The sequence below is a fragment of the Semicossyphus pulcher genome, unplaced genomic scaffold (genome assembly GCF_022749685.1).
Source record: "Semicossyphus pulcher isolate SPU_LCO1_2020_fin unplaced genomic scaffold, fSemPul1.0.p SCAF_22, whole genome shotgun sequence".
Lineage (NCBI taxonomy): Eukaryota > Metazoa > Chordata > Actinopteri > Labriformes > Labridae > Semicossyphus > Semicossyphus pulcher.
The window spans coordinates 10,802,984-10,815,726 of NW_027211696.1; the positions used below are offsets into that span (position 1 = coordinate 10,802,984).

Below are 12,743 nucleotides of genomic sequence, written 5' to 3' on the forward strand. Positions count from 1 at the left end.
GTTTGGTACCCTCAGCAGCAGTAGGGTCAAACCAGGATATTTGTTTGTTTGTGCAATTTGCTTCCTAGTTCAGTCGACTCCACTGAAACATTCTTCTGCTGCTGCAAGTCCAATACACCAGGGTTTAATTAGCCAAAATGTGTTTCAAATGGTGTAGTTTAATGGAATATAGTCAGCATACAGAAAGGCTGGCAGGGAGAGTGGAGTCCACATGTGAGGAAACACAGATTTCTGCCATTTTATAATAATTAATTGTTTAGTTATTTGACCATATGTCATCTAGGAAATGGAAGGGGTTTTTTTTGGCCTGTTATGCCTTTAGTGCGAGAGAGAGGACAGTGGATAGTGTCGGAGGCAGGGGAAGAGAGAGTGGGGATGACACGTGTCCAAAGGCCGAGGGTGGGAGTTGGTCCCCCCTTGAAATCTGATTGGCCACCCCAAGATCCTAAACTAGGATTGGCTATTTGCCTTGTGTTAAAATCAACTAACTGGGCTACTAGTTTGAGTCCTCAAAGAATTAAACTTAGAATTAAGGGTTAATTAAATGCTATTCAGTTGTGTGTGTGTGTGTGTGGACACATACTTCATGTCACCCCGGCCTAAGTCAGTGCCCCAGTTGGGCCACCACAGTCAAAGAAGTCGGGATCTGCCCCTGCCCGGGGGCCACCACATCGAGGACTATAGCCTCTGTATATGGGACGCGCAATCTAACCACCTAGCTAAATCAGCGCCGCAATGGAAGGTATTTTAACCTTAAAAGTAAAGGCATATTTAGTGTTTTAAAGAGTCTAATTAAATATCATGTTCTGAGAATAGGGAGCTACGGGGCATGTAAAACAACTGCCTAGCATTTGGATTACACCACTTTAGCTAGCAATGTTAGCACGCTATTAATGCTAATCTTCAAGATGTTGGACATTCAAATGACGCGCATTAAACATTTACTGCTTTTCGTAATGGGGCGCAATATGAAGAACTCACATTATTTTTTAATCCATATTGTCATCATGGGATTTTTTTTAATGGTACAGTTATGTTATAAAGAGCTAATGCGATAGCACTGATTTGCATCATGCATAATTTATTGTCTTTATGTTATTTCTTTTGGTGACAATGGCTTTTGAGGTCGCAATCTGTAGCATTACCACTAAGTATCTTAGATTATTATATGCAATAGTATAGCTTATACGACCTGGTATACATTAAAAGAAAAAGTGCAAATTGAAATTAATTATTCATTTTGTTAGACTGACAACATTTCCATTTCTCTTTTTACCACTAACAACACTGTAGCGACTTGTGTACTTATTGTCAGTAATGCGTGCATGCAGAGGATGTTGTTTTATGTTATTTGGTGCTGTTTTATTTCAGTCTTTAGTTTGCACCATGACCGAGGAGAACATTGCATTTGATGACACCAGCTGTATTTTATATTTGTGTTGTTGAATTCACTAGTCTCCCTTAGTGTGTGTCAATAAAGGGTTGATTAAGTGAAGAAGCTTCTGTTGTGTGAAAGAACGCTTTGTTTACTGCGTTGGGGGAACTTATCATATTTGGACAAATAGTCGAGCAGATGTTGGGGTTAGGCGCCTGTATTAGTATTTATAAGAACATTGTTATGATCCAAAAAGACGTCAATGCTCCAAAGTGAACTTCCAGGAAAATGGAAAGACTTGGACTTGCTCTGGGTCGTGTTGACCTGCTGTTGGAAATGTGTGTGTGTTTGTTAGGGGACATAACATGATGTCATTGTTATTAGGAGGGCGTATAAGTAGCGCTGATTCTGTTTGTTCAGGTTTTTTGCATTAAACTCATTCGAAACTGCAAGTAGTAGTTTTTGTCTTCTTCTTTAATAGAGCTCTAAATATGTATTCTCTAACACTTCTTGTTTCTCTCTTTAAGCAATTTGTAATTCCAATTATTGATATAATTGTACTAATCATTGTGGAAGTGTGCAGTAGGGGGTGTTGAATATTTAACTTTATAATTTTAATTGCATTATGTTCACAATCAATATTGTTGTGCTCCTTCCCTTAAGCCTTGTGTAGGAAGCACCTCATCTTTTTGCTCTTATGAAATTCATTACAAGAACTGAGATATGTTAATGATGAAAATGTTCTTTAAAAAAATCAATATGAAACAATAGATCAGAATTCTAAATTCTTAATGCAAGCCCTTTAGGTCAGGCAGCTGCTTACACAGCCCTCACGTCATCGTGAAAATCATCTATTGTAAGCACGTTCAGACTGAGAACAGCTCTGCTCGGATGCTTGTACCTGCACCCGCCTTCAGCTATCGCAGTGCTGCAAAGACAGAAGCAGGGCATGATTAAGTGGATAAATAGATGGATAGGACTGTTGGGTCTGCATGATGGGGAAATAAATACAGAATGTGCTGGTGATGGATGCCACAGCCTTACTGGATGTGAATCCTTGAGCACACGCTTTTTTTTCTTTTTTTGCCTTCCGCTGCATTCAGCAAACAATAAAACATGAAGCCAGATAAAAAATCGTTGTGCCGAGGAAGAAATCTTTGTTATCAGCAAACTTCAGAGACAGGATAACGCTCCTGCTGAGACTCTTCTTTTGTACCAAAGGCTGTAGTTAAGAGAGAGTATTTTGGCAATGCTTTGACCGCACCGGTACAGTAAAATAAGCTGGCTCTTAGGATTTGGTAAATATTTCACACAGAGAAAGTACTGCAGCGTTGTGTGCGGAATACTAATAGTAGAGTCTATAGAGGGAAATTGTACAAACAAGCCTTGCTCTTCTTATTAAATATAGCCTTTTAATGAGAAATAGATTATTATATGAAACATTCATTTGAAATAAGCTGATATAATGATCCCAACAGAACAGCAAAAAAGTACATAGGCAAGGTATTAGGTGTAAAAATCTTCAGACATATCATGGGTACATGTAAGCAACACTGTGGTAGCATAATGCCATACGATAAATGTGCTTGTTTTATGGACCTTGCAGTGGCAAAATAAAACTAAATTGTAATGTACAGTATGTTTGACAATATAAAAACAGTCATAAATTGTCATGAGTCTAATTAGTTACATAAGACATGGGTGCCCTTTAATTTGTGCCAATGTACTCAAATGGAGGGCTTTTTATGAAGTAGTCTTTGTATTCCCTTTCAATACTGTTATATTTTATTATATTGTTACTGTAGCAGAGCAGTGTTACGGTAACATAGTTAATATTTACACATATACTGTACAAGAGGGGACGAAAAAATATCCACCATTTCTCTTGGAGTCGTCCTTTGTCTCTGGTCTGGTGGTTGATTTCCCCACATGCACAAACCCCTCCCCCCCCCACCCCTCCTCGAAGGCGTCGTTCTCAGGAGGAGATGGAAAGTGAATATTTGATCTACATTTATGGTCCTAAACTCTGAAGCTAATTGAGTGTCAGTCTTCTGTGTAACATTATAACGTTTCCTCCAGCTCTAAATGTGTTAAAGGGATAGATAACAGGCACTTAATAATAATAATAACAATAATAATACTAATAAGAAGAAAAATAATAGGGTGACAATTCATTTGGATAGTCCAATGTTGATGCAGAACAATCAGTTCCCCTATTTAGCCACGTCAGGCCTGGCTTTATACGCCACAATCAGCTCTATACCAGCTTGAATCTATTAGAAATACTGCTAGCATGCTAATGTTACACGATTAGCTTCTGTTGCTAGCAAATTTGCAAAAGAGCAAAGTCTACCACGCTAACATTAGCATGCTAGCAAGCTCTAAAGTCGTAATTGAGCCTGAAATACAATACTATGGTGCTTTAAGACAATTAGCAGTTACCAGCTAGCAGATGCGCTAGCTTAATACAGTACATAATACTGATATCCGTTGGTCCATATGCCCTCACTCTGCTTGTGACTGCTGGGAACTTATGCACATTGGAAACAATAGCACTGCAGATTTAACTGCTCCTTCGCTGAAAGCACCTTTATGGGTGTTGAGCTGTTAGCATGATAATAATAAAGACTGATGAAAGTTCTGTTGTTTTTTAGATCAGTTGAACAATAGAGCTGAGCCTGAAATCTGAGCCTAAGTTGTCCTAAACAGGCCACCGTATGTTTGCAAATAATACATTAGAAATCTGATGTTTTTTTAAACTACAGAATCTCCTGAAACTGATTTGCTTCGTAGCGATACATTATAGCTACTTGAGTTTATGACTAAATGGGTTTTCATAAAGCACCTCTCAAGCCTTAAAAGTAGTTCACAAAATATTGACTATTAAAAGAAAAATTACAACACAAAGCCAAGAATGCACAGGTAGAAATGCTGTTAAATCTGCAGGGGACAAAGCTACGTCCATAAGACTCAGAAACCGGTTTGTTTTAGGGCCGTGCTACTTCCCGTTTTATAACTTCCCCGACTGAGGCCACTGTTTTCAAACGGTGTTAGATTAGGCCAAAGAATACCAAAGCTCTTTTGCAGTTTCATCCTTGTTTCCCCCCACATTTAAGCCACAATCCATCGCGGTTGTTCCAAGATCTCTGCTTGCATTTGTCTTTGCAAATTGTCCTCATCACAATGAACTACGAGATGAAAAAGAACTTAAACAAAAAAAGAACACAAAGCAAATCAAACTATAGCTACAGTAAGAGAACATACATAAAAAACAATAAAATAATTTGAGTAGAAAAAGTACTTCTTTAGATGCTCTATAAGCTTTTAACTAGGATGGCAGCTTTTGCAGAAGGAGGGTTATTTCAGAGCCGGGGTGCCATGGCAGCAATTACAAAGCCTCCTCTTTTTTAAACTCATCTATGGCCAAAACTGCTAGGTTGTATGACATGACTGACCTTGCCTTTGTTGTCGTTAACAATCATGCAAGAAATGGTCCGGACATACAAAAACACATCAGCGACAACAATGCTTCAGCATCAGATTACCCAAATAAAGTGTGACCGACAATACATAGGTAGTGTTTCATTTCTCAGTTTGATGCCTGAAAGTGTTAAAGAAAGTCGCAGCTCGGTTGATGTTTCCAGCAACATGCAAAATAAATCTCATATCAGGAAAGAAAAACTGCAACCTTCACGTGTTCATAAAAAGCTTACAGATTTAACAACTGCCAAAACGGTATTTTAAGCTTTAATATAACCATCTCTTTTTTTTTTTTTGTCCTGTGGCACAACAGAGAAATTCAATGGCTTTACAACACGATTCTTATCCAACATAATAGGCCTCATCTGTCTTTTTGCTGTGCTCTTATCTTAAAACTGAGGGATTAAAATAAAAACATACAAATGGAACGTTTTTTTTCTCATGTAATGACTTAAGTTCTTCGTGAAACAGGGGTGGTATTTATGTCTTACTGTATGTCGACCTCGGGGGAAGTGTATGGCTTTAAGTTGTCTCGCAAATGTGCCTGAACGATGAATGTTTACATTTTGCTCTTGGTGCTGAAAAGCTCCACAAATCAGCAGTCACAACATGTACATTTTGCAAAGCTTTTACAAAATAGCATTGATTGTTAAATCTTCAGACCACAATATTGCACTCACGCACCAGGAGGTACTGCCTTGTGAAAAAACACAGCTTGAATTTCAAACACGGGAAGAAGCGCTCCAAATGCAAGTTTTTAGCTTAGACTGGAGTCAATCTCAAATGACACATTCAATTAACGAACAGCAATAAGCATCAAGCCAAAAAAAGGGGATACGCACACTTGCGCACATACACACACATTCACCCACATATATATGTATATATAAACAGCTGGCTTTTGTTATTTGACATGACTATCCATTACTGCCCTGCTGTGTGCCGTATGTGTCAGAACAATGACAGAGTGCCTCATAACTCACAAAGAGCAATGCAGATTCGCTGTGGGTTTGAAATGTAATAAAGAGTCTATAAGTAATGTGTTGACTACGTACTCACTAGGGCTATTTAATCCTTACAATGTATAAACATTTTTAATATTAAACTCTGCATTATGTCTGAAATATTTTGCACATTAGCTGAAATAAAAGGATATCTGGTCTGCCCTTGTGTTGTGTCATTACTCCTTTAAAAACGTTTTTCTCAATAAAGAATGGCAGTTTCAGATAAAACCTTTGATCCCTCAGAGTAAAATCAAGGCCTCTTTTTCACCAGTATATAGATTTAATATTTCTTTTTTTTTTTTTTCACTCTCTCTCTCTCTTTTAAGTTCTTTTAGGGAATGACAGACATGCTGGGACAAATATGATACAGTCCTTAAAGTGGTTCCATTTCTCTTCTTTATCTGCCTGAAATGCATTTCATCACTGCTTTTTTCCTTTTATCTCTTTAAGAATTATGCTTACAAAGTTAATATTACATCAAAAGGCAGAAAAGGTCCAAAAATGAAAAAAGAGAAAACAAAATTAAGATTAATATCCCCTCATAGTTCATTTGTTGGGTGTTTCTCTTTGCTGTCCTTCTGTTAATGTTACTATGTTCAGCAGAGTTTTGCAGTCAGGTGATCTGATTGTTTTAGTATCTCTGTGCTGTACATGTCCAAGGCATGGTTTACTCGAATCATCTCGCTGTTGTTGAGCTTGAGCCTATGCTTTAGCATACAAGAGAAGAGGTCCAGTTGGGGTTTGCCAGGTGCTGATGGAGGGGCAAGGCGGTTAATCCGATCCCGAATGTCCAGTAAGAGGAGCATAACGGATGAGGATGAGTAGAACTGAGTTCCTTGTGTATATGACTGGTTTACCTGCTGCACTGCACTACGGAGCAGGTCGGCATTAAAACGCAGGCTGTAGCCAAACACTTGGATATCTGATATTTTTATGTAGATCTGACGCTTGTTAGGGTCTGCAAGATCCACTGGACCCTGTCCCGTGTCATTGCGTAAGCCAGTTGGGATCTTAGCACGACTACGCAGGTAGATGTGCACTGTCTCAAAGAAGGTCTTCCACCGATTGCCGAGCAGTAGAGTCCAGTTGAAGCACTGGGAGTTCTGCAGTCGAACCTTTTCCCAGCGTGGGTAACCATGTTCCCCAAAGGGCATGCTCCAACCTTCTGAGTGACTACCGCTGAACGGGTTGACATAAACAAAGAACATGGGATCAATGCTGCTATTTCGCATCTGGCAGATCTTCATTGATAGACCAATTATCATGTGGAGGTAGTCCATCCGGTTTTTGTTACTTTTGAGAGTCAGGGACATGCGCTTACGCCATCGAGGGTCAAAGAAGGTTTCTAGTCGGATCTCATTACTGATGAAAGTGGTGTGAATGTACAATCGCGAATCCATTTTCTGTAACAGGTATTTGAGTTCCAGGTCCTGAAAGTCCAGGTCAGTTTCAAAGCTGATGAACTGCTCGCTGCGTTCTGAGTCCACATTCTGGGGTTCACAGCGGCCACGGTACAACTTGTAACCCTTGTTGCAGGAGCCGCATTGAGAGATGTTGGCCAGGCTGCACATGGCACAGCTGTTGTTGCCACCTATGACACATGGGATTGGTCGCTGGCATAGGGTGACACCTGTGTGGCATACGCATGTCCTTTGGCTCTCCAAGAAGGTCCCCCAGAATCCGTTCTCATTGCAGTAGAGGAAGGACTGAACCCTGTTGAGCCATTGCATCACAGACCTAGAGAGAAAGGAGAAGAGAAATCAGGAAATAGTCATTAACAGTGGTAGGTAGTGGTAGTATGGAAAGTTCAAAGGCTTATCTTATAAGCATTAGCTTTCAGGCCATTTGCTACCAATGTCTTTAGGCGAACAATTACTGCTGCCAAATTTCCACAGAATAATATGGTGTTTTCGGTCAATTGTGGTTTCATCATCTCTGTACAACAATAGTGACAATCAATTTGCAAAGACTTGAAACTTGCTGGGTCAACGTATCTTTCATTGTGGACATTATTCTTGGTTTTAAATGTGATGGATTATCTTTTAAATTTGTGGTAATGTACATCAAAGTTTTGGAACACTCTCAAAGCAGATGATTTATTTAATGCAGTATTACTGAAAGATGTAGTAAACTGACTAATGAAAACAAAACCCATCATTAGGGTAAAGGTGGATGATAACTGTATTTCCTTCAAGTAGGTTTTGGGTCTTAGAAAGTTGTCTTAACTATACCAAACTGAATGGACACCAATTGCTTAAAGGTATAAAAAAGCACTGGAGGAATTTTAAAAAGAAGATTAAAGGCTTTGCAGCAACGTATACAAGAAAACCATTACGTCAGGATAGTCAGTGAATAGGATAATGTCTCCCCTTCGAAGGGGGAGGAGTTGTGCTATCTCCCTTAGGTGGAAGGCATTACTTGCTATTCTTATCTTGTCTCTTCTTTCCCCTCAGGCATCTTTCCTTGTCATCTTGACAGTACTGGAACTTCTTCTCTGACTAACGGAGGTGAATTCTGAATCCTGATTTCAAGAGAGAAGGGCTGGTCAAGGTTAGCTTGATATGTTAATGAACCTAAGCATTAACTATGATGGATGACATTGCATTCTCAGCAGGCCAGAAAGCCCCCAAGCCATACCCAAAATGAGCCCAGGACAGATCACCTAGAGAGGACAATGGGAGCACATAGTTTGATTCCACTAACTTTGGCCACAAATTGAGGATGAGAAAAAGTGAATCTGCAGTTTCCAAGATCCCATGTTTCTGCACCTTTTCCTAAATATTAAAGCTCTTAAGGTCCGCATTTTTAGGAATTGTACATCAACTTGATTCAAACTTATTTAATTTTCCCCATCAAAAAAGACAAAACATTAACTCAACACATATAGTGCTCATTGAATGGCTGGGTTATTTCAATATTACTATCTCTTTATAACTTCTCAAAAATCAATATTTTTGCTATTCCTGTATGCCTTATTCATCTATAGATACCATTTATTCTATCCTCCCCCTCTCAGTGTGCTCTTAAAATGCAGTGCAGAATTATTTATAGTAGTTACAGTAGTTTTATAGTGTACACAAACATAAAATGCTTCTGTTGCTTTGACAAGCAAGAATGGCTCTTTGATTACTATTTCACTATCTCTGAAATGGATTACCTTTCTGTTCAAGTTATTCTTTGCCTGTGTTTATGATAAACATTCACATTTTCCCATTCAACTCATACAAAATACTAATCTTCTCGAGAGTAATCCAGACCCCAAGATTGTTTGAGTGTTTCAACTGCCTTCCACAATTAACGGGTTGCATGAACCAGAAAGATATTGATACTATCGCCTTGATATTCAGAATGGTTTGAAATCTATCAAAGAAAGTAACTGTGCAGCAACAGATTTTTCAGTACTAGGAACTCTTTGTAATATTAAGCTTCTAAATACAGGCATTGCTCAGTAGGGTAAAATGGTCTGAAAGAGAAATATAAAATAGCAAATCTTCAGCATACAGTCAGACTCTAAGTTTGCATTGGTTGAACGTCACAAGAAGCTTAATGGCAAGCAGCATATCAGAAGGGAAAGGGTATAACCCTATTTGGGAACTGTTGCAGCTGTGGCTCAGTGGTAGAGGTGGTTGTCTCTTAATCAGAAGTTAGGAGGTTGGATCCCTGACTGCTACAGTCCCATGTTGAAGTGTCTGTGGGCAAGACACTGAACCCCAAATTGCTCCTAAAGGCATAGCCTTCAGTATATGAAGGGGCATATGTCCTGATTGGAGATGGGCACTTTCCCATTTGGCCTTTGCCATTAGTGTGATTGTGAATTTAACACTGAGTGTAAAGGCACTTTGAGTGGTCAGAAGACTAAAAAAGCTATAAAATCGCTATATAAGTACAGTCCATTTACCATTTACCATTATGTTACTGCGAAAAAAGCAAGCAAACAAATCTTAAAAACAATAGAATAAATGTACTAGGAGTAATCATGATGACTTTTTATGTACTGGAAAGTAAGTTTTCATAGAGCCTGACTGATTTAAAGTAAATAACCCAAAGAAGCACCATGTAGATAGTTAAACAAATATCCGGTGACAGCATCCAGCACTTGTCTCTACAGTATTGGATTTTAATGTGTAGGAGAAACTTGGATGACTAATAGTTGGTTTGACATCAGAATATCCAATGGCACTTTAAAAACATAAAATAAAACACAGGGGATCTAATTAATACAGTATAGTAAAACTGATATATAGTGCTGCGTACAATGTGTAGTTTTGGGTCCTCACAAAAATGTATATTAAGTATAATCTGGTTTTAGTCATTCCCTTAATTTGCTATGCTTGAATTTTGCCAGCTCTCCCTCTGGCGAAATGTATGTTTGCATGAGTCAGAAGGTATGTTGTCTCCATGGACAAAAGTAGATTATATTCACTCTGAATAGGATGTATTCACTTATTAGTAAATCTTGTATAGGAGAAACTGAATAGCGCTGATCTAATTAAATTATTTTGTCATTATTTTTATTCTCTGCAGTATTTTATTAAATTGTGAAAGATAACATGCCTCTGAATACATGCTTTAATATCATTTGAGAGTTTTTTGCTGTTGCTAGATTTATGACATTTAAAATTCTTGGCAAGTATGACATAGCAGCATGAGACAGAGTCTGATAGCTTCTGTGACACCAAACGTGACAGTTGGCAACCCTTAAATATGAGCTAAAGGATCCTCTGATTTGGTTTCTGGTTTCAATTCTTCTCACAGTTGCATTTTCTCAAATGTTTCTGTCCTATTGTCATGAATTCATGTTGTCTTCCAAATCCTGCAACCCATTTAATCATGTCATTTAACAATTTCCTTATCTGTTTGTTCTGTCACAGGCCTGGTATGTGCTAGTGCAGAGCATCAATTTCTTAAGTGCACCAGTGTGCAGATGTCTGCTCTTGCCTCTTCCCACGACATGAAATGTCTTAATCTTGTGGTGCAGGCACACTGTTTGTGATTTTTCATGACTTTATATTTCCTCTGTTGTATTGCAGTTTGATGTGAAATGTCTTTAGAGAGATGGTTGTATTAAGTTTGCTTCCTCCAGCTTGTGTTTGCTGAACATTTCAGTGTGAATATAAGAGAGGCTACCAAGTAGAGATGCGCCAGTATGTCGGATCTCCCTTGATAACATGGCTATTACTTGCTATGTTTACATGAGCTAGTTCACATACTGAAGCACAGCCAGTTTTCTGGTGCTGAGTCTGAACATTCAGGGAGAAAGTCGGCATGCATTTTAAATAATTCATACAAGGGATATTACTTCTTCGATATTATACACATTAAGTGCTTCCTCACTGGTGAGTTCAACTATGCCCGTCGCACTAAAATTGGATTATTAGCAGTCGAATTTGCATGTATGGCTGGACTGTACATGAATTGCAATAAACATAGGCAATATGCCAAATGTAGTAACCTCTGAAAACTGCTTTAAAGTTTGAAAGACTTCAACGACCATTGTTATTGTGTGAGTGTTGCAGTAAATTAACACCCATTAGGTGAAAGACTGGGCACGGACAGCTCTATTGCAGTATATGGTGGTCCCCATTTTGAACATGCAAGTCCCCTCTTGGCAACATTTTCAGTAATATTATGGTGGAAGACCTTAAAAGTATGTATGTATTCTATTTTTGTTTTTTTAAACGACCAGAAACCAATGTCCTCACTTGGTCAGTGTAGAATAATAGTCCCCTGTTGGTAGGGTTGCTAAGTATATATGTGTGTGTGCATCTGTGTGTGTGTGTGTGTGTGTGTGTGTGTGTGTTGCAGTAGATGAATACCCATTAGGTGAAAGGCACAGACAGTTCTACCGCAGTATACGGAGGTCCCCTCTTTGATAGGTAGACATGACTCAAGCCTGTAAGTCCCCTCTTGGCAACATTTTCAGTAATATTATGGTAAAAAAAACCCTGAAAAGTATGTTTTGTATTCTATTTTTGTTTTTTAAATGACCAGAAACAGAAGTCATCACTTAGTCGGTTAAGAATATTAGTCCCCTGTTGGTAGGGTTTGTAAGTATATATATGTGTGTGTGTGTGTGTGTGTGTGTGTGTGTGTTGCAGTAAATGAATACCCATTAGGTGAAAGACTGAGCACGGATAGCTCTATTGCAGTATATGGCGGTCCCCATTTTGATAGATAGACATGGCTCGAACATGCAAGTCCCCTCTTGGCAACATTTTCAGTAATATTATGGTTTAAAAAAAAAGAACTTAAAAGTGTATTTTGTTTTGTATTTTTGTTTTTCAGAAACAGATGTCCACTCTTGGTCAGTGTAGAATGATAGTCCCTTGTTGGTAGGGTTGATAAGTATGTGTGTGTGCATGTGTGTGTGTGTGTGTCATGATCATGTTAAACCAATTACCATAATCATTTGTCCACAATTATCATACAATAAAAACATTGTTACAGGCCCATCCCTATATACTTAATGAAAACCCCTTGGAAGAAAGCTAATCCACATGTTAATTATAATCGAAACAGTTGAGCTGCTAAGGTTGAGAGCTAATGCATTAAGTATTGAAAGCTAATTCTGTTCTGGTATAAGAGATCAAACATGCATATTAATTTTAGGTAGCAAATATTACAAATTATTTAGTGGGTAATGTTCACATAAATGTGACACACTGGACATCTAATAGTTCAGGAAATTAAAGAACACATCTTTCAAATCTATAAGAAAAAAATTATTTTCCTTATTGGAAATAACATGCACAACAGATCTGTTTCACAGGTGAAAGAATATATATATATATATTTTTTTTTAATCAGTTATCCATTATTGCATTAGACATAAAAAGCAGTCTTTAAATTGATTTGCTATAACCGCAGAAATAGCCAGTTTAAAA

The 12,743-nt window shown here is 38.3% G+C and overlaps 1 protein-coding gene across 1 annotated transcript in view; it reads right to left on the minus strand.

The window, feature by feature from the left end:
- Positions 1-2,786: 2,786 nt before the first annotated feature.
- Positions 2,787-12,743, minus strand: part of brinp1 (bone morphogenetic protein/retinoic acid inducible neural-specific 1) — a 148,303-nt gene continuing 138,346 nt past the window's right edge. The window contains exon 8 of the mRNA XM_069673665.1: positions 2,787-7,596. Within this exon, the coding sequence (XP_069529766.1) occupies positions 6,456-7,596 (1,141 nt within the window). The 3' untranslated portion in view covers positions 2,787-6,455. The remainder of the gene's footprint in view (positions 7,597-12,743) is intronic.